General features: G+C 45.2%; 1 protein-coding gene across 2 annotated transcripts in view; it reads right to left on the bottom strand.

The window, feature by feature from the left end:
- LOC131271518 (A disintegrin and metalloproteinase with thrombospondin motifs like) overlaps positions 1-22,438 on the bottom strand; it is a 93,939-nt gene that overhangs the window by 61,066 nt on the left and 10,435 nt on the right. For both annotated transcript variants that reach the window (XM_058272968.1, XM_058272969.1), the window contains exon 3: positions 6,771-6,862. In XM_058272968.1, the coding sequence (XP_058128951.1) occupies positions 6,771-6,842 (72 nt within the window). In that variant the 5' untranslated portion in view covers positions 6,843-6,862. The remainder of the gene's footprint in view (positions 1-6,770; positions 6,863-22,438) is intronic.

Raw genomic sequence — 22,438 nt, 5'->3', positions numbered from 1 at the left:
AATCTTAATGAAAAAGTGGAAAATATAAATAAAAAATCATAATTTGAAGCTTTTCTTTAAATAGTTTATAAGTATTCCTTGAAAATATTGTAGATAGTTTCACAGAGAATGTGCTTTAAATAACAACGTTGTTATAAAATAAACTTCTGTTGTTCCCGAAATAATTATATCTTTTGTAATTATCCAAGGTCTGTAAAAAGAGAGGTTGGTGTGAAATTATTTTCTGCTTCGCCATTTTTTGGACAGTCAGTTCAAAACTTGATTACAAACATACTTGTTTTACGTCGGAGATCTTTGTAAAAATCTCTTAAAGGAAATATAATCACGTTTCAGTTGCGATTGTATTAAAATAATATCCCGAGTAGTCGAAAGTGCTCTTCTGAGCGAAGTTATTTTGTTTGTTGTCATTATATGGCTAAAATCTAGTGTGATGGTCTTCTTCACGTGCAACGTTTCTCCAGAACACATACTGTATCCTTCAGTTGTTTCTTTAGTTAGTAAAACATACTAATTTTTTTGTTGAACACAAACATTTCAGGACGCTCACAAAAGGTAAACAAAATTCAAACTAACTGTCAAAAATATTCCCACGGCTGTTGGCTCGGTTGTGGAGGTTTTCAAAACAACTCCAGAAAGTAGGAATGAAAATATAGAAATAAGATCGCTTAAATAAGCTGCATCATGTCGTTAAGGGTTTAAAACTATCGATTGCCAAGCCTAAGTCAGATCTATTTAGTTCAGCTGCGTGTTAATTCAAACATGTTTGCTTACACGATACATCAGTTTCGTACGCAACCAAGATAGTCTATCTTGAAGGTACTATGCAGCATTCCAGCTGAATGCTGAAAGTAGGTCTGAATCTGAGCTTCGAAATCCCCTTTTGCTGCTCGGATAAACTCCAACGTACATTAGAATTCGAAACAATCTCCCGATTTGTCCGACCTTCAGGTCCAAGTTGTCACTTTGGCCCGCCGGTAGGTACTTGCATAAATTATGCCCTTCGTGCGTCTGGTCAAACCAGATCCGGGGCCGTCGGGCCCTGTCGCTGGCGGCTTTTGTTCGAAGGTGTTGTTCGAATGTAATCGAAAAAATATGTATCCCAACCTATCGGCCACTGTAACGTGCGCTGAAACACCGGTTCCACCAGCGCTGGAGCAATCGTGGAGTGCTAATGGACCATTTGTTACTCATTCAAACGATTCATCTGACAGAGCGCGCGTACCGGCCCTCCCTCCCTCGGAGTATGTGTGATTGATTCCGCCCAGCTATCGTACAATTGTTTCACAGTCCACACCACGCGCAGACTCCGCCGAGGTTCGACCTTGCCGTTCGCTATCGCACAACCTCGCGGTGGCACAACCTGACCACGGTCTAAGGCTGGAACAGGGGGGTTCCGTGGTTTCACTTCACCCTGGACGCATGTTTGCACGCAACGCGATACGCAAAACAAAGGCGAAACGAAACGGCATGTGCTTGAACAACAACGCCACAAAGCATTCCCCACATGTGCATACATCAACGTGTTAGGCGACTTCCCCACAGCGTAATGGTGCTAGTTTGTCAAGGAAGGTTTTCATATGTGGTTTGCTTGCTGGACATGTTTAACAAAAACTCAGCGTAGCGTCGGCAGCAATCGAAGAAAATCCAATCAAAGATACTTTGTCTTTAAAATAGATACAATCGCCAAATTTGTTTCAACCTCAACGAGCTCCGAGCACGTACATTAGGAATATTACAGTTTGTCTTCCTTTTAACCCCGGAAGAATACTTCCATGCATCCCTCTTGGTAGGCAGCAACATGGCAGCAGGTGAAACTGGTGGCGGATGCTTTACTCTGGTGGCAAACAAACAAGCAAACGCAACGCCGTTCCCAGATTGCGCTCGGGCGCGATCGTAGTACAAACTATTTGTCTTTATCAGCGTTGCGTGCACGTAACCTTCGGTGCGCATTATATGCTACACCCCACCTGCGCGTGGCGAGACTCCAATGCAGCTGGAAGCCCCTCAGATGGAGTCGGAAAAACAAAAACAAAACCGAAGCTTCAACGGAACGTCACACCGCCTCCGCGCTTGGCAACGAAGTGTGTGTTATCGATGCAAATTTGCGGATTGCGCGTTTGGGGTGCGGAACACAAAAATGCGGCAGGCGCAAAAATCGGAAAAATCGTAACACGAAAACAGGCCCACAGTGCACGCATCTCTCCCCTCCACATCTCTTCGACGTACGCCTCCACCAAGCGCATCGGGGTCAATTAGCGCCGATCGGTGGATTATGTAAACACGAGAAATACGCGATCTGCTGCTGCTACGATTAAGCGAGAGCGGGCAAGCGAGTTTGCGGCCCGGTTGCCACGGAGACTAGCCGATTTACGTCGATTTACGCACTGAAATGTGGTTCCAACGGGATAAAGGCGGATAACGAAACAAGTGATTTCAACCAGCGTGCAAGCGACGAACCTCTGAGTCTTTTGCTGAGGAAGAAAGCTGTGCATATCTCAACCAGTAGAATGCTAACAAAAAGAAAGAGAAGCATTTAATTTATAAATCTGGTTGTAAACAAGCCTTATAAGTCTGCATCTTCATGTTAAACTCAAAACATCAAACAAATGGTGCAAACCTGCTTGACACAAATCTGTCCATTTGAAATTTGCAACAGTTTGCTACAATGTGAACACCCGATCGATCCCTGCATACGCTGCGATAATGGGACCTCGTTTCGAGACGTGTCTCATGACATAATAACGATCCCAAGTGCGGCTGTGGAACTGATTCTTTGTAATTGAATTCGCTAACGAGAGCATGCGTGCCATCAACGGGACCGTTGCCGTCACCGTTGCCGCTCGTGATGTTTGTCCTTGTACGAAGCCGAAGCAACAAGCGTGGACGGTTTTTCCGTTTGAAGGATAAAGCTGCTCTTCCTTGGTGAGACACCCGGTGCAAAATGCGGCTGTGACTTGGGAGGGCAAAATTGACGTTCCGCTTGGTGGCCCGTTTTCCAGTTGTCGTCGAATGATTTACGTGAATCCTATAACGGGCGCATAATCGGCGCACCGGCTCGCATCGTTATGTGCGCACGAGAGGAGGTCGAAAAAAAGGAGTTCATTAAATATTTCATGTAAGGTAAGGACAACTGCGTATCGAGGTTGATTGCGAACGTTGGGTTACGTGGCGAAAAATTGACATAATTTTCACTCCAAAGGTGATCGAAAAGTACATGTGAGCTAAGGATTACGTCGGATCATTCACTAGAAAATAAAACTGGATCACTAGTTCAGCTTTAATCTTGTGATGCACAGGAAATTGAACATTTGACGAAATGAAACAATTCTCATTGCTTTCTACTTGAACCAATTTGAGGCGGTATTACTTTCGGTTCCTATGCCATCGATGTAATGTTTAAATTGTACTATTTTTAACTTGCCAACCAGTTGGTAGGCAGTCGATTGTCCTTGCATGAATCAAAACTATAACGTCTTAACAAAAAACCTTCTCGAGAGTTGGAATACTCGTTGCAGTAACCTAGACCCAGACCTAGCCACTGACGGAACCATCGTGGTACCGGTTTGTCGATGTCCTTCACTCCGTCCAAGCCCGTCGATATCCTTCAGATAGGCCCAAATTCGGCTCCAGTCTCGTGTGTACCAGTACATGCACTTCCAAGTACACGGTCCACCCAAGGAGTACTTGTTCTAGACGCCATGGAGGTGGCCCACTGTATTGCAATAATATTCACAATGTAAAAATGAAACAGCCAAGCGATGATGGTAAAATGACAAAGGTTGTTTGTGTTAACTTATCAGGATTATTTTGATTCCCAGATAAAATTAATTTACTACCGAATATGGCAGAACTTGGAACTTCTTGATCGATCAATCACTTTTATAGCTTATTCTTTGTCGATTGTTCTCGAAAGGGTTGTTCATCATTTGTTGTCACTATCGTAAACCATCTTATCTGCAAATAAGATGCTAATCTGACTGGAAATGTTTCATTTTGTCACTAATGTCTAGCTGGATAATAACACTTCGGCTGGTAACACACCGTTCGAACATCGCACCACGTCATGGACGCCGTCGTGACTAGCGCATCAACAACATCATCATCGTTTTCGTCGTCCGGAAGGCGAGCTGTGCCATGACGTAAGACTTCCGTCGCAGCGGTGCGTGAAGAGCATGCAGCACCAGCAGCAAGCCGCAGACAAGAAGAAGCAATTAATTACGCACGGAGCACCGGCATCGGCCATAATCCGCTGACTCGGCCCCGGCAAATGAAGGTGTCTGTGTCAGGCCGTGCGCGTCGCGTTGATAACAACTAGCTGGAGTCTTTCGCTCTCCTTCTCTATCTCCCCACCAAATCCATGACAAGAACACGTGACAAACGTCTCAAGAATCGTGTGACATCTTAATCCGCCAGACTCAGGGTTCGGAGAGGGGGAGAGGCGAGACCGGCCGCATCGCTCGGAAGCCGAGAGGATGGGTTGACGTTTTTGGGCAGCGAGAAAACAACCACGACGTCCTCGAGTAGGCGCACCGAAAGGGAAAGGGAACCGGAGACAACGTTGGCCGACATTGGGCAACGATGGGAAAAAAACGGGAAACCCTATCATCAACTCGGTTGCGGTTAGGCTGGCGATGGCCGCGATTCTCACCGGCGACCACCAACGGATTACTCAATCGGAAAGGACGTTTGAAGGGAAACAAAACGAAAACGGGCATGCCTATATAAAAACGAGTAAAACAAAATAAAACCCGGCAATTATTCGTTGCCGCCGGTGGACGGATGACAACGGTGACGTATTTATCGTCGAAATAGAACCATAAATTGGTTACCCCGTTACGAGATGATTGCCACTGCGGTACGCTGTTATTTACGATTTGGTAAGACTTCCGAAAAAGGTCAATAATTTGGGAAAAATGAGTTGGAGGTCCCAAACTATTCGGAATGAGCTACATTTTATCACATAACTATTGAACAAGAAAACACAAGTAAGTTTTCGGGCAGTGAGATTGTCGTTAAGTTGTGCGCTAAGTTCGAAATCGCTATCAAACGGTAAAGTCTAATATTGCTGAACATTTCGCCAAAAGTGCAAAATATGACTTCAATTTCCATTCGAACTATTAAAGCTTGTCTCATACATTATCGAATGAATGAAACGTATGACAGTTAAGAAAATTGACGGTTGTTCACTCGCTTTTTCGTGTGGCGTGCATTTTTTTTTTTTTGCGTTAGGATCCAATTTCAGCATCAAAAATATAAAGTTCTCACATTTTTAGAACTGGTATTAGATCAGACTCTATGCTGTCGAATGTTATGTTCAAAAATGTTTCAAACGGTCCTCAGATCTAGTTCCTAATTTATTGCTTGTTATTTATTATTACTAAACTTTTCCAAAAACTTGCTCCCAACGGTTGACGGACAACTTGAAAACCATAGTCCGCCAATTCGAATCACGGACCACAAAGATCGAAAAACCAGTCTCACTGCTGTTGATGATGACGAATAAGGTGGCGGATTTCATCGCCAACCTGTATGGAATGGCGATAAAAATTCATCGATGACATTTGATCTTCAGTCCAGCGGCGTCCACGGGCTCATTCCGGGCGGTATAGTTCATCTTTTTCTCTATCATTTTTCCCCTCCCCTACCCGCTTGCTCTCCCGCGGACCGATATTTCTGTCCGGTTGATTGTGGACGCGACTGGGGTGTAAAATAATACTTTGTCGGTGATGACAATTATCATAAAATTTAGCATTTGTAATACAGGCGGCTTAAATGGCCAGCTTGCTTACTTCGTCTCGTAGTTCCCAGTTGAACCGGTTGAAGATGGCTGTTATTGGTTACTAGCAGCAGTCCGAGAGAATAAAGAAGAAGTAGCATCCTTCCAGATATAACCTATAGGCATGAATAGTTTATTGCAAAAATTTTTCATTCTTGTAGACATATTTTATTCAATTCCTATTAGTATATGCCATGTATAAATCAGGTTATGAGTCTATGTATTTGTGAACCAATTGCACCGAATCGGTGGAATAGTTTCCACGGCCCATTCCCGGCAGAGCGGATGTGAAAGGGAACCATTTGCGCAAAAACCTTCCTCTCTCGTGTAGGAAGTAGCAATGCCGGGTGAAACGAAACGAAATGGTACAAATCCTCGAGCGCGAAACAATGGGCGAAACGATGGAGTGTGTGTGTTGTAGCCCTTCCACTTGAGAGACGTCCCTAAGAAACGTTGCCGTCGAGGGAAACATGGAAAACTGCACACTAGTGCTAGTGTGCCGTGGCATAGCTGTTCACTAGACTCTATTGACTAAAGAGCTCTCATAGAGGAACCGGTAGGCTGTTGCGAGTGTTTGTGATACTTTGCACAAACCTTCAAACTTCCAGTGGAAACTTAACGTTGTAACAATACCTGCCGGTGCGACTAGCGCAGCCTAGCATTGCGCAATTCAAATTGGTACTAGCTTAAAGTGCACCAAACCCTCGACTTGATTTTCTTTTCGCATAGAAACACATGGCGTTCACAAGAGTTGAAAACTCCATAAAAACGGCTATTTCTCTAGAAATAGTCTGACTATCTCAAAGAACTCTAAATCACACTTCGAGTGCCACAGTTCATCCTTTTTCCGAAAATTAACACGTACGCATAGCCGATCGTGCCTCATACGAACACTTTGCGATGATATTAAAACCGACCACGAACGAACGGCTTCCGTCATGGCGTTAGACTAAACTTCAACTTTTGTTTCCCTCCTGGGAACTTTTATACTTACATCTGGCATTGCTGCACCATAGGTGCATAGTATCGTCCATGACGCTGCAAGGTAGAGCCCTAGCCGTATCATTTTGGAACCTGAACGGCTATCTGCAAAAGAGAGGGACAGGAGAAAGCATTTAGTTAATTTCAGATTTAGAAATCTAGCTACAAACACATAACACTGAAAGACGTGATTGTGATTCCAACGAAATAGCCTGCACTTTAGGCTCCATCGACTGCAACATCTCTGTTTATGTGTTGTATTGTGGCGTTCAATACCCTCTTGTTGGTTTGATCTACTCGTTCCGGTGAAGCTGCCATAGCATTCCATGCTGGTTCAAAAATGTTAATGAATGAAACCGAAGGCCTACAGATGTCTTCCGAGCGATCATTATTTAACATTCAGATCAGCCCACTATGATAAAATCGCAAATTACGGGCGCAGTCGGCCAGCCAGCAAATTCTTCCGGCATTCCTTACCTACCAAAATTCAACAGAAAATAATCGGTAGGCAGTGACTTTGAGAAAAATACCGATACCTCGAAAACGCTCTACACAGCAATAGCCGGAGCAGATCGTAAGCAGACGAATGGAAAAACCTGCCTTTGGATTGAATCATAAATTCCATATGACAGTTTCAAAGCGTCTGCAAAGACCGGTTCCACTCTGAAGGGATTGTCCATTCTGGCCGTACTTTGTTGTCAAGGCGCACTTTTCAGGCCACGATGCAGATCCAGTACCTCAGGGAGACACAGGTTGGCTGGCTCGGGGCCCGTCTTTCGACGCCCAAAATTCAGCGCGTGAGTCATCGTTACTAGACAGGGTGATCGCACGATGAGCAAACCGGTCTTCCCGAGGACCAATCCAATACGAATAGAGGTTACTCCAGTGGATGGTCGGGAGAAGATGGTGTTTTCATTTCACAATCATCCCAAAACCTGCGCGTGGACGTGCCTTCACCCTTGTAGACGGCGGAAGAGGACTATCTGGTCGAGTCAATCGAAATCTGGCAAAGATCCACATTAACTCATTAGGGAATCTTCAGTTTCCCAAACGGACCACCAGTCGATGCAAATGTCGGACGTTGTAGGACCGGTGCGGAAGCGGAGGATGGGAAATTTAACCATGTGGACAACGATCACGGGCGTTCTCCGTGCAACGGATCGGCTGACTCCGAGCAGCTCCGTACAGGCTGTGGAAGTAAACTAACACGCGAAGCGGCTCGGCCATAAAGGAGCCATAAAATTTTGCATATTCTTTCCGCAAAACGTCGCTCCCCTTCCCGTCACCTGGTTCCTGCCCTGGTCCAACTCTTGTCACCTAGTGCCGACGGCTGGAAGAAGCGGTCGGTGCGGCTCCCAACCGGCTACATGATAGGCTTGTGACCAGCTGGACCCGGCTGGACGCCGGGTTGTGGACTTTCGGGGTGCCGAAAAACTTGTTTTAATTTATCCTCTTAGATATCCTCTTGTATATGCAAACTGTCGTACGACGACTTTCGGCTCAACTGGCAGCGCTCCGGAGGATCGGAGGATCGCACATCTCTTTTTTCTCTGTTTCCCATTTGTCTTTCGGTCCACCATCCCCCCACCTTCTGCTCCCTCCCAAAACTGGCTCATTTTCTTTTCTTGTTTTCAATATCTTCTCCGAAGCGTTTTGTTGTTTCCGCCGGGCGGTGGACTCGACCCCCTCGGCCTTTCTATGTTGGCCATCGGTTTTTGCTTAATTTCATTCATTTCGTCCCCTGGGCGGGATCGGTCTACAAACATCGGGACTCCAGGCAACAGGTTTGCCCGAAACCGGGAGGTTGATTGTGAAGAAACCTGTCCCTTGAAAAGGGGATCCACCAAGCCCCACGGGGAGAGTCAAGGGAAGAAGGGAAGATCACAACACCAACCTCCTCTATTCACTTAGTTGTGGTAGTTCGCTGCCCCCCGCGGCGTGTATATTACCAACCGGGTCCGAAGTCACACTGCTTCGGTCAGAAGTTATGATTCTTCAAGTGCCAATTGGCCGCGTGGTTCGGAATGGCATGAGACAGTCGGGCACCCCAAATGAAGCCCAATTAAAGGGGTACCTGGATGGCCGTCCCGGGGAACACCTGTCCATGAAACGCGTATTTATTAGGCCGCGGGAGTGTAAACTGTTAAATATATTGCCGCAGAAGACAATCGCGCAATTTATGGACATCCTTGGATTTTATGTTATTGCTTGATCTTCATTCTTCATTCGGTAGAAATCGGTAACGATGATATTTAATTACACGCTCTGGCGTAAGTTGCTGCTGCAAATACCTGTTTTATTTTACTCTTACCTGTGGCATGAAAAAACACTGAATATAATATGTCCAAGTGTAAGTTCGCTGGTGTATAATTAGAACATCAAGCTTCGACAAATTGACCCATTGTGTCCTGCTACACGCATCGGGTATCGCAGTCTCATTTTTATCGCAATCAGGGATCTACCCCGCGGCAAAATCGATCAATATCAATCTTCCTCCAAAATTATCGAACATAAATGTCCACTACCAGCCATAAAACAGGCTCTACTGATTTTTACATCACTCGTGAGGCTGCTTAAAACCTGTTAATTAATAGCTTTCAACGTGATATAAATGGTGTTGCGCAAAAAACCTAACCAGATTCCTCTTCACATCAATTTTGTCCATCTGCTGCTCGAGTTCACACGAACTCCGCTTTTGAGTACACGACCTTCCCCTAGGGATACACCAGTGCTGCGACTTGCATCACCGTGTCATCGAAGACGAATCACATCATTTTACCATGCGCCTGACGTATGACGTGTGAAGGTTTAAGTGATCCGCCGAAGTCTGAACACGATTGGTAGGAAGAGAACGACCCGCTATAAGACGGTTGGAGACATTGCCCGACCGGAACGCTACATCCTAATTATGTCCAACGCGCGATGTTGATTTGCATTTCGCGGGTTCTTCGGATAGCCTCGGGTCATTCTAACTGGGGCATAAATTAGACTACGACGTTTAATTAAGTCCATCTAGAGAGCTTTTACGGAATTCTTGACTGTTTTCTGGTAGATCAGTTCTTCTACCCCAACTGGATCATGGTTTGGCTTCTATACCGCGAAGAAATACACGCGCCTCCCAAGTGCTGACACCCGACGACAGCAACATCTGGCCACCGCCGAAGGTAATTAATAGTGAGTGATTTTACGACACATCTCGTCGTCGGTGAGCTTCGGTTGTTTGGCATGCATCATTCACATTACCGTGATTCATGGTGGTCACCTTCGAGAACTGGCTCTGCACCACAGGATGGGAAGTACTGTGTGGACTTTGTTTGACTTAAGTAGACGAAAACAAAAACATTTAGTTTCTAAATACAAATGGGTTCTTATAGTTTTTTGATCGATCGTGACGTGTACCGGTAGATATGGTGTATACCACTAAGGCGTGTTGAAGTTCCATTGCCCCTTCGGCGAACCGGTGAACTTCAACGGACTCGTTTTGTGAAGGAGGCTAGAAAAAAGGCGTACCAGACCAGACTCACACGACGACAGCGATGACTTTCCCTTTCGAAATAACTGTACCTCGTAACGTAACGTAAGATCTTGGATATCCGATCGTGGACTCCACACCCAGATCGAGCTTCTAGGGGGCCCTCCCCCAGTGTAGCGGCTGAAAGTGAAGTTGATCTAGTTTATTGACTCTCGTTCAACTTTGTTTCTTGTGTTTCTTGCCGCGTTGTTCTGCCACACACACGCACACATTATTAACCACGTGCGGCCTCACTTGCATGGCTTTGTAGACCGTTTCCGTTGTTTTTTCTTCTGGCACGTACGCGAGCCCGCGACTTTGACGCTACTCAGGTTGGACAACGAGAGAAGAAGAAAATGAAACATGCTGCCAGCTGAACTGCTTGGAAAGGAAGAACCTTGACGTCTGCCGGTCTGACACGTTGACAGGAATGAGCGCGAGTGTCCGGCAACACGATCGCGGAAGGGAAAAAAGCCCGACTCCGCTGGAACGTTAAGTAACGCCGCGTTAAGGGTGAGTAATTACTGTAGAATTTCATTCTTCCCTGAAACCCGTCGGTGATCGTTCGCTGTCCGCACCTTGTTTTTCCATTGGGCTCGGCGACCGTAGAAAGGAGTCTTTATGATTCGCTTCGTCCTACGGAGAACCACCAAACACAGCACGGAAACACAATGTACAGCAAGTAGACCAGGATGGAACTTGCTGTCAGCAATCCGGTTTCAATATTTGGAACCAAAATCTAGCATCAAAAGAACGCAAGAAACAAACATTGTCACACGCGGCCAATTCCGAAGCGGACCAGCTGTGGGAGTGCGGACGATAAAGGTACTGGGCCGATAAAGAAAGACTAATGTACCTCGTAAGCGGATTAGCGTTCTTTTATGGCCATTCGTCGTTAAAATACGGCACCAAACATCGCGTCCCGAATACCGCAGACTTGATACAATCAACTCGCCGTAACGGCTGAGTTGTAGAACGAAAGAAGTGAATTATGCTTTATAACTTCTTTAGGGACAAACGCCCGATATTTTATTTCTTCGCTTTGAAGAGCATGGATTTAAGGCATGAAACCACAAAGGGAAACGAGGTGCCGCGACGCTTGCGGTGGTAGCTTATTTGCGTCTGAATGCGTCGTCCCCGAGGCCGAGGTGAAGACAGCAGCACGAAAGGTGTGGTTCTTTTGTGGTTGTTCCAAAAACAGACAAACCACTTCCGACAACCGCGAGCTGTTCGCGAGGAAAATAGGTTGAGCTTTACGCAACCGCGACCCGCTTGTTATCACCTTACGGGGTTTTCCGTCCACTGACACCTGTCGGGGTGGCCATGAATTTTGATTCGCTTGTTTCGGAGCCTACCGGACGGAGGCACCGAGCGAGGTGGTGGTGGACTCATAAAATTCGCGGATCACTGAGACGCTCCCAACAACTACCGCGGATCTACCGGTCCAAACTGGCGTACATCACGTCGTAAACGTGTTCTAGTTTTTATGATCCCGTCGCCATCGATCCGTCTTCCATACGTTGCATATTCGATGAGCAACAGTCCATGGCGCCATGGTGGTTTTCGGATCGTTTGGCAGGATTAGAACAACCAGGGCACGCAAGCCAGGATGGTGTCCATTAATCGACATTGTAGTGTCGATGGTGATCTGGGCTCAGTCGCGCTCGGTTTCGAGCACCAGCATTGCAGAGTTAAACCAAACATTGGTTTTGAGCTGACGGCAAGTTAAAGCTGCTAAGCTGGTTTTCGGAAGGCTGCTGTTGCGACACGTTTGTTGATCGAATTGTCGAGACCACTCCTGGCCCGCAGTTAATTCAAATCGGCTTCTATCTCTCTGCGCGTTCGGTTTATCTGACGAAAACGCCCCACGCTATAGTGGCAGCACCAATTTCGCCATCACCTAGCACTAGGCGCCATTGCCAATATTTTCCCGTGTCGCTATCGGCCCCCGAAAGAGGGCGCCCACCAGTTGCCTTCCCTCTGCATGGATTTCAGGACGAGATCGACTGACCCGCTTCGGGTGCACGGCACACATCTCTCACTCTCCGGCGCGATGTTGGTGCGGAATTAGGTTAGGCAAAATTTATGAACCTGCAAACCGGGCCCGGTCCTAAACTCCCGGTAGCCACCCGGTGGCGCAATAGAAAGGAGGCGAATAATATCGTACGCATGTGTCAACATTTTGGGCCTGCATGGCATGCCATGCATACGCGACCTGGGATCACTTTTCCTTCTACTTCTTCTTTTTCTTCTTCAACCAGTACTTACGCAACCGTATGCGATCTTGTTCGCGTGCTGGGCTTGTGAAATTGATTGGTGTTTGGGCGTTTGGGACGTTGAAATGCGATATCAGTTACCACGGAGTAAACCACTTTCTATAGGGGCAACAATGTTTCGGGCCACTCCCTCCCGCGATACCTTAGATTCCCGGATTTACGTGGTGGTCCTTGACTATTGTCGGGGTTTTCTGAGACTTGCCAAACCCATTCTAATTAAACCCGTGCAAATGCTCGGACAGATAGGATTAACTGATGACAAGTATATTAAAGCATTTTATATAAGAACTTTTCAAAGCAAATACTTACACCTTACTAGGATTGTTCCTTCTAGTTATAACCTCTATTCCACACCCAATAAGCAAAGAGGAAACTTCTTGAACTCTACCACCGTCCTAGTAGGTGCATCTTCCTCCGTTGGCGTACGCTGACGATGGAAAGCGAGATCGCGTTTTCACCTTCATCTGCAGAGCGCACCGAAACCGGCTAGGAACCAGCTGTTGACCGCTCATCTTCTGCCATCGACCGGATGCAGTGTTGCGCAGTCGAAGCTGATGTTGGACTTACATTTGCACTTGTAAGACGACGCTGGTTATTGCGACGATCCAACATTCGTTGCCCCGTTTCGAAGTTTTCAACCTTTACAGCCCATGAAAGGGATAGTGTTATGTTTTCTTTTTCCACTGAGGAACGTTTATTTTACGTCCACTTCACGACCCGGCGTTGATTTACGAGTATTTTATCGCGTGAGATTTCATCCGTGTTAACAACGTGTGGAAGACATGCGTTCGCAGTGTCGTATGCTACTTTAAGCCTACTTGATGGAAAACTGTGAATGGCTCACCATTCTTTCTGGACTGGTGAAAATGTAAATAATGGAGAACCCCCATTTTGGACCAACTGTTTCAAATTATCGACTCTTTTTTGGCAGATTCTTTGTCCCTCAGAACCATAAAAGATTTTGATAATTTGAATTTTGAAACGGTTTTCAAATAAGGGATCACATAACTACCTAAACAGTTTTAAAACATGATGCAAATTAAAAGTGGCCTAAAGTTCGAACATGTGAAACTAGCAAATATCTTGATCTTTTGTACAACATAAATATACGGATCAAGGATGTGTTGGGGTGAGAAATAAAATAATGCATAACAATAAATAACATCATTATTTGCTCATCAACAAACCAACGTTCATATTTTGAGACCAATTGCTTCAAATTTTAAGCAATTAGTTGTTACTAATGACATCGTATTTTATTGATGATTGTTATCTAAATCGAAAAAAAATCGCTGAAGTGGGATATAAATGACCATCCTTGCTAGGAATATTTTTCATTACCTTGAAGTTAACTAATCTAGTTTGGTTGACCTTTTCAATGTGTATTAAAACATATATATTTTATTCGGAATGAAATATGTTTTCATATTTCTATGCTTTGCGTCAAAAGTTGGTCGAATTATTATGCATACAGTTTAAATGACTGCTCATTCGTCACCGCCGAACGCCGAAACAAATGGTTCTATTCGAAAAGCAATTTTCCTCGCTATAGATAGCAACGAAAAGCCGCTTATAGGTAACTCGTTTCCAAATTGGACGCAGTGGAGCTACTAGGACCGTGAAGCCAATAAATCTCGCCTAGCTGCAATCCGACCTTCATCCGTCGCCGTCATACATCATCGTTTCCCATTTCACCCGCCGGCCGGATGTCGCGAACATAAAACAGCGTGTAATATTCGGCTGGTTTTTGGCAAAGACCCACCATTCGAATTCTGCACGCCAGCGGCGAGGATAATTCTCGTTCACACATCCGTACGGCATCTGGCCGCGCGTTAGCGTCGGCGGCTCGCTATATTAATGGGGTCCGCATTTTTAATGACAAATAACACGAGCTAATGAGCAGGAAAACATTTTGTGAAATTGATTTCCGTTTAGTTTCGCGCGTTGGGGGTGAGCAGACGATTTCATGAATTATTAAAGTGCGGCTAGCTGCGTCCTTAAAAACGAAACCGAAGGAAATTATTTAATTCTATGTCGGTTCTAATGACACCTTAATGAAATAATGGTTATGCGGTGATTTTGATTCAATGCTTCCTTTTAAAAATGTCAACAAATATTGAGCTGTGGCAAGGGTCATAAGAAAAGCAAAAGTAGGACCTTTTCACTTTCCACCGGCGTTCCAAATTCAGTGAGGTGGAAACAAGCCACGCTGTTGATCACCTGATTGTGGCCGAATTTCAACTCTCAGCCCGCCCCGATGACAACAACTGGCCAAATGGTGGACCTTCCTGTCTTCAACTGGCCCTCCGTACCGCAACCCCATTCTCCCTGCACACCCCGTCATCGAAATCAATAAGTTGAAAACTTTATTCGATTTTTATTCATATTTATTCTATCGGTTTCTTCTCACATTTAAATATTTGCCAAGGAACTGGTTTCCCGTGCCTCCATAGCTCACCGATTACCGTTCCACGCTTGAAGTGGAGTGGAAAAGAACAAAACCGGCCGAACTGAAGATCCCCGGAGAAAAGCGGAGATGTGCGCTTGTGAAAGAGAGACAGAAGTCTGGGCTGGGAGCCACACATGGCTCGATCAGCCTTTTTCCCTTCCCGACTGAGCGGTGTCCGATTCCAGAGATTGGATTTTTTTTCTATAACGAATTACTGATTGTTATGTTTTTTTTTCTAGAAATAAAATCTCCTTTACAGATTTTTCCTTTCCCCCCTTCCTCTCCAAACCGGGTCTTTTATGACACCGTCAACATTCTTCAATTTTGTCGCGACTTTGCCACTCGGTGGGTCAATCTCTACGCCGAGCTACCAGGGCTGCACGATCGGTCCCAGCCCCGGGAACGGCCCCCCGCTTCGCCCCCTCCGTCTGGTGTGTTCAGCCCTGCGGGAGGTAGCTCTCCGGAGCCGCGTCGTGAAGATGTTCCCCCTGTCGGTGGACAGATGAACAACCTGTTTCGACTTTAGGCCTTTTGGTCTCTTGCTCTCTTCCACCGCGCGTCTGCGCCCATGTTTCCTCTCGCTCGCACACTAGCCTTTTTTATTTGATCATTTTCTTAAATATTCAAACATATGGTTCTCTATCTGCTGCCCATGGTGGGCGGGCCGTGTGAAGCGGTTCCGGATCGTTTTAGCGGCAGGGTAGCGTGTGGTGCGTGGGGAGAAGTTTGCAGAGATGATTTGTGAATTTAATTTTATTTGATTTGTTGGTTGTTCTTCTTTTTATAGGCCCCCACCGGCGGTGGTTCGGTTGTGTCCGGCGGACTCCGTGGACCAAAGCAAATTTCGCGAACTACACGAATCCGGCGAAGGGATCGCTGTTTTTTCGCTGCGTGTTCCCATGCCTAGTTTCCTCCAGGTCACAACGATCCTTTCAGAGCCGTGCACCATCCGAGTGCGGCTTCCGAGATCGATATCGCTGCATTCGCTGAAGCCATTAGAGTGGCATCATTTGGACGGGATGTTGGAAAATGTGTGTTTTTGTTTGCTCATCTTCCTCCTCCATCGGGGTTGATTGAAAAAAGGAACCCACTAAACACTAAAACACACACTTTCCGAAAGATGGGATATCTTTCGGCATAAGTTCTCCCATTTTATCACAAGCTGTCAGAAGGTAGAGAACACTTGTCGGTTCTTTGTCGATGCCGGTGGCAGGCCACTAAACTGAACAGGTGTAGGTCGATTATCATTGATTGGTTCTACAACGTGTTTGTAAAGTTATCAGAGATCGCGTTTGTAGGCATTTTCAACTTTTATTATGGGATCATTTTTTTTCTTATTTATTCCTGACGATCCGTGAATAGCTGCAAACCAGGAGTGGCAAGCTATTATTAATAGAAACCGACTATTGGGAAGAATTTGTTGAGGAAGAAACTATCATAATTTAAGAACAAAAAGGTTTGCACGGGTTTGATTTGAAAGTTTGATAAAAAAGATTTTTAAATTATGGTAGCTCGATGACGAAAGAAAGCTTATAATTTATTGTGATGAAAATTGTGATTAGCGAAAAAGTAGACAGCAATTCTAGAACTAGCAAAAAATGTACATTTTATTGTAAAGAAAACAAATGTTACTACATTTGTATAACTGTAAAAAACAGTATAAATCATGAACTACCGACAAACATTCAAGGAAAAGAATAAATGAAACAATAATTCAAGTTTTTAGCTGGTACCAGTTGGAAATAATCGGGCAACGTTTTACGAAGGTGGTTTAATACACGCAAAAATACTACCAATTTCAAATTTGAAGTAATATTAATGACTTTCTTTAATTGTGATAACTAGTTCAATTATTTTGATAGTATTTTTGGTCGGGATTATGATAGATTTGATAGAAGAAAACTTTTTGAAACATGAAAAAAATTAAGTTTCCAAATTTCGTTTCATGAAATATGAAATAAGCAGATTGTTATCAAGAATATTTGGTGTTCTACGTAAAAAAATAGATACTCCATTTAAAAATTACCATTTTTAGTTTTATCTATAAAAAGCGATAGTAAATTTAAGATTAATAATGTGTTTTTCTATTTTTTTATTACTTTTCGCTGTCGGAAATGTAGACGCGAGCTAGCTGAAGCCTGCATAAAGTTGTTTTACGATGAATCTATTAACTTGAAAGTAATCATCAACAGCGAATGTCTACGCTTCATTACAAAAGCAATGAAGAAGTATTTCTACAATTGATGAGTAATGTAACATTGCAGTGCGAGACAAGCAGTATTAATCTGCCCAAGATTACCATTAATCATCTTCGCGCTGGAAAACGAGACGCTAGAACTTATTAGTTGCCACATAAATTCCACACATTAGCGAATCGCGTGTGCTCATCGCCGCCCGTCCCCTCCCTTCGGAAGCCGAACCTCCGAAGGACTCTGCCAATTCACCCGATCGCCTGCTCGCCAGCGGAAGACCCTGCACGGGCTGGGTAGGTGCGGGGAGGGTGTAAATATTCAGCTATAAATATTCATCGAATTGCAAATTTCACCAAGCCGATGCCTTTCGTCGTGGCCGGCGGCCGTTCTGAGAAACCGTGAATCTTCGCGCAGTGAAAACTGAGTTCATTTCAATAACCGTCAACCAGAGACCTGCTGTCGGTGTTGCGTGCATTTTAAGCCGCCTCCCAGGCGGCGGGTGAAATAATGTTGGTATGACGACAGCATCACCAACAACAACAATAACAGCCTGCTCATTTCGCCTCGTGGTCGTCAAACAAAGAGTGTAGCCAATTGATCGCGTCCAAGACGCGCCATGACAGGACGGTGTTGGGTAAACAGACTCGCGCGCCTAACGCGCCTCTCTGTCACGTCCTTTTGATACGGCGTGAATGAAGGTGCCTCACAGTGCCCCCTTCGGCAAAACCCTTCCGGTTGGAGCTGACAAATGAAGCGCTCCTTTAATCGATCGTTTGCGCGCGTTGCTCGAGCAACACCTCATATCTCAGCTTCATCGGGACACATCATTTGTCCCGCGCAGTGGCAGCCGAGGAATTTCTTCCCTTTTGTAATGAGAAGAGTTCACAAATTGCCCGAACGTTGGACCCCACCAAAAAGGGCTCCTCTTCGGGTCCTTCCTTCCCCTTAACCCCACGGTAGCGTACATTAGATGTTCAAACACATGACCAATCGACGGCAGCAATCATCACAGTCCGGGGGGATCTATTAATTTTCCTTGTCACAACACCTCCAAAAGATGACAACATTCCAATGGGAGTGTTTTTTTCCCATTGCGTTCCTATGTTGGCTTTATGTGTCCATTTATTTTTCTTCCCCTACTTCTACTAACCACTCTGTTTTTGACAACAAACCTCACCACTCTTGCTGCCCATAATTTGTCCGTCGCTTCGATTGGCGCCATTCTCGCGCGCGCTGTCAAAACGCGCACATTTCATCAGCATTCATCAGGTTCGAAAGACGAGAAAGAAAGAAAGAAAAAACCAAAGAATGGACACACCCCCACGTCCCGCGAAGAAGGCTCGGTCCCGTCGCGCCATCGCGGCGAATCGTACTCGTATTGTGTAGCACATTGCGAGACACCTCCATCGGCATCGCGAGCGTGCCATTCGATTGTTTCGCCAAGCTTCAGGGCCCGGCTTGGTTGTAGTACATCTTCGTAGCGATGTTAACATCAGCCTGAAGGTGTCGAAGTGGGGATGGAAAAAAAGAACGGAGAAAAAACCAACAAGAAAGCCATCCACCAACGATGGTCCGCCGCATTCTTGCCACAATTGATGTGCCGTTTGCTAGCATCGGCGTGTACTGGTTTTTGTCGGTATTGTACAAGGCGATGGTTCTTTCTATTTGCCAACTTTCATTTTCTATCCATTCGTCGTGAAGCAGCATAATTTTCTTCGAGCACGCATGTGGCAAACATGAAAGCCTATTGAAAATGTTACACAGCAACACAAAAAATCTTCAATAAAATGTTAAACTGAAAAATACCAAATTCGTACATTAGTTCTACAATATCGTCGTTATGCAGAATTGTTCGAGTTTATCTTGTACTGCCCCAACTATTCCATGTATTGATTCCATAGTTATTTGATTTAATCTCTACCTCAACCTCAAGTAACAGACATCGTGTCAAAACGGAAAGTCACGGGGAAAAAATTGCAAAATGTTTGAGAATAAAAACACAATGATCCAATAACGACCGGTTTGGACAGAGGTCGACAAATTACAACGATTACGATTAGTTTTATTAATGTTCGGATTATAGCACCAATTTTTATGGTGGACGTGCATTCGCAGGAACAAACCCGCACTCCTTAGCTGCTTGTACTGTGGATTTGCCACTTGGTCGTGTCAAAGAAACAAATCTACAACAAAAAAAATCAGATAAGACGCCAACAAATCCATCGAGATATATGGACTCAAAACGATGGAACTCCGTTTGATGGTTTCGTCGGATTGATTTCCAAGTGCGGCTCATCGCAGGGGATTTCGTCTTATTCGTCTATCCCGCCAGCCATCTTCAATCTTAATCCGACAACTTGAGCCAAAGCGGTTTGGTCCTCTTGACTCACGCGCACCGAAGATTGAGTTGTTGGGCGATTTCGAAGACTAACTACTGGCAAATAAATTTGTTTCCTTCGCTGGTGGATGGTTTATTAAATTAAAACAAAATATTGAAATAAACTTCCATAAACTTCCTCGCATGCACACACTGAAGCATGGATGACTGCGAATATATGAATTCCCCGTGTCCCTCTAACGGGACAGGCTTGCGAAGTGGGAACTACAAGATGAGGCTCACTTTGGTTCGTTTAGGGTCCCGCGCGCCAAAGTGCGATAAATATGTTATCTTTCTTTACGATCCTAATCCGCTCTTGGGGAAGCCTTAGGCCTGTTTTTGTGTTGCGCCTCTCGCCCCTTCTTCACCCTTATTTCATTTAATTCTCCTGTAGCCGTCTCAAGGCACGGGTCGCTAATTGCCCCCAAATTATTCGTAAGTTCGTAAAACTGTGTGCAGGGTGCGAATGAATCATCGGTTTTCTGGGCAGCAAAAATACAGAAACATAAAAAAAACATCGAAAGCACGCGAGTGACCATAAGTCTTGATTTGGCGAGCGGTCGTCTAGCATTGATTGCGAATCTGATAGCACAAGAATGTAGCTAACGGCGTAAAGAAAGCAGTTTATTGGGCACAACTCATCGGCTTTAGCGAGCGTTGAAACGTTTTACAGCCCGTGGCCAATAAATATACTTTCGTGTCAGCAATCGCACCACAGCAGAGGGTTCTTTATTCCTGCAGCAAATGAGAGTTTTATCTTACTTTCTTAGTCGTTCTCTAGTTGCTATTGTTTCACGCCACGCGCGAATGCCCTCTTAAAAACATTTAATCCGAAGCGAGCGATCAATAATCTAGTTTAGTACTCGTTTGTCCATTCTGACTTCACTCATTAAAAACCATTTTTAATTCAGCAAGTTATGTTCCAGGCGCACATTCCTATGCAAATGTCAGTGTTGGAAAAACTAACCACGTAGTAAACGCCGAATGCCATCGATTGAAGTTCGCCGGTGGGAGTCAATTTCGACCAAAGCAACACTTTTTTGCCAGTCCCGCCAAAACAAAAATTTCGATCAACAAATAAAAATTGCCGTCATTGGCAGAAACTGGAGCACCCCACGGTCATGCGTGTTGGCAATTTTTCTGTCACCTACATCGAGAAAGAGACCCGCAAATATAGCGAGGAAAATGAAACACACTGGCATGTTACACACAATTAAAACACGCTGTAATGTGAAACCGACGCTCTTTTTTACGCCACGAGTCTCGATTTTTATTTCGTTGTTTTTAAGAGACCAACGCGCCACAAAATGGGGCGCCATTTTTTGGGGTAGGTTTGCGCCGGTAGATTCAAACGGTTTACTCGCGCCAGCCTTCGCGCAACCAGCCAGCCATATTGCGCACGTTGCTCGTGTTGTTGCTCGCTTGATGCTGACGAAAGCAGAACTGAACGTTGTTCAAAAGCTCGTTTTTGGTCGTCGTGTGCAGTGGGACCCGCTTATGAAATTCACCAGCTCTTGTTCGAGTGGATTTTTCGGTTGTCGGCGTTGTTCTGCAGCCCATGCACCATACTACGAACCAATGCTGCAGCCCCCTCTGCCACCCCACGCCCCCTCAATGAGACGAATGAATGCAATTGTCTTCATGTAAATAGGCACAAGCCTATTTCGTGGCCATTTGAATGCATTTGGTGGTCGTGCATTGTTTCTATTTTTCACTTTCGGCACTTACGCCCACCAGTGCACGCGACCATACCAACACCAGCTAGCCACGGAAATCAGCTGTGGTTAATTTGAAGCATGTACAGCAGAAAAACTATGCCCCAAACAAAGCGGCCACAATTGTTGCCTAAATAATAATTATAATGTTACATTTGGCAAACGAAATGCTCTAGCGTAGCGTTGAGCTCTTCGTGCTCTGGCAAAACTTACCTTAACCGAAAAAAAATGAACGGATAAGTTTCGGGACAACACGGTTAACATTGATGCCGCGAGAAGGCGTAACGAAAAGCTGACGAATTAATTAACAGCAAACAAGAAAACGACAAAACAAACACTACTTGGTACATATTTCGTATTGTCTTTGCAATTTCGCGGTGCAATAGATTGATTGCACACGGGATTGCAACAGACTTGAGCTGTCGATTGGCGTGAAAGTTAATGGTCGGCGAAATCGGCGAAATTAACTTTGGTTTTATTTGGATCGTAACGCATGTTTCCTTCTCTGAATCGGCAAGGTCATCTCCGGCGTGCGTTTAGAAAATCAACCGTTGAGGAATACACGGACAATCATTAACATTGTACTGACCGTACAAGAACTTGTAAACATTAAACGTTCCCGTACCTTACAACTGCAGCCTCGAATTAGCCTCTCATTGGCCCCGGATCGTCGAGCAAAGCGTGAAAAGGTAAATGGCACCGAAAGGTTGTACTGTTTGTTTTTCAAAGTTCGCGCATCAACGAATGTAATCAAATCCGCGCGAGTGGCTCGTTAAGGCACACAGGACGGGCCGAAAGGCAGATGAAGAAAAGAAGATGACATCGCACCGAATGCCGGATCGGCTCGCGGATAAACATTGATCGTCACACTTGACCTATTGCGATCGCGGCTGGGCGCAAAAACTTCAAACGAACATTCGGCGTACATCAATATTCCTACACGCCTCGCGCAGCGGAGAACATGATCTTGCACCGGCGAACGTTCGGGCAAGGCTCATATTACATGAAGGAAGGGACTTCTTCGGTTGGTTTCGCACGCAAAATAAAGCTCCCGCCTGGGATGCGCGCTCTTTTGCCACCATTCGAGAACGAGGAAGCAAACGAATCCCGTACAGACCCTCTTCAGACGGTGAACAATTAAAACATCAATAAAAACCCTCC

This window comes from Anopheles coustani, chromosome 3 (genome assembly GCF_943734705.1).
Source record: "Anopheles coustani chromosome 3, idAnoCousDA_361_x.2, whole genome shotgun sequence".
Classification (NCBI taxonomy): Eukaryota; Metazoa; Arthropoda; class Insecta; order Diptera; family Culicidae; genus Anopheles; species Anopheles coustani.
The sequence above is the reverse complement of the archived record's forward strand: the minus strand, read 5'-3'. Positions and strand labels throughout refer to the sequence as shown.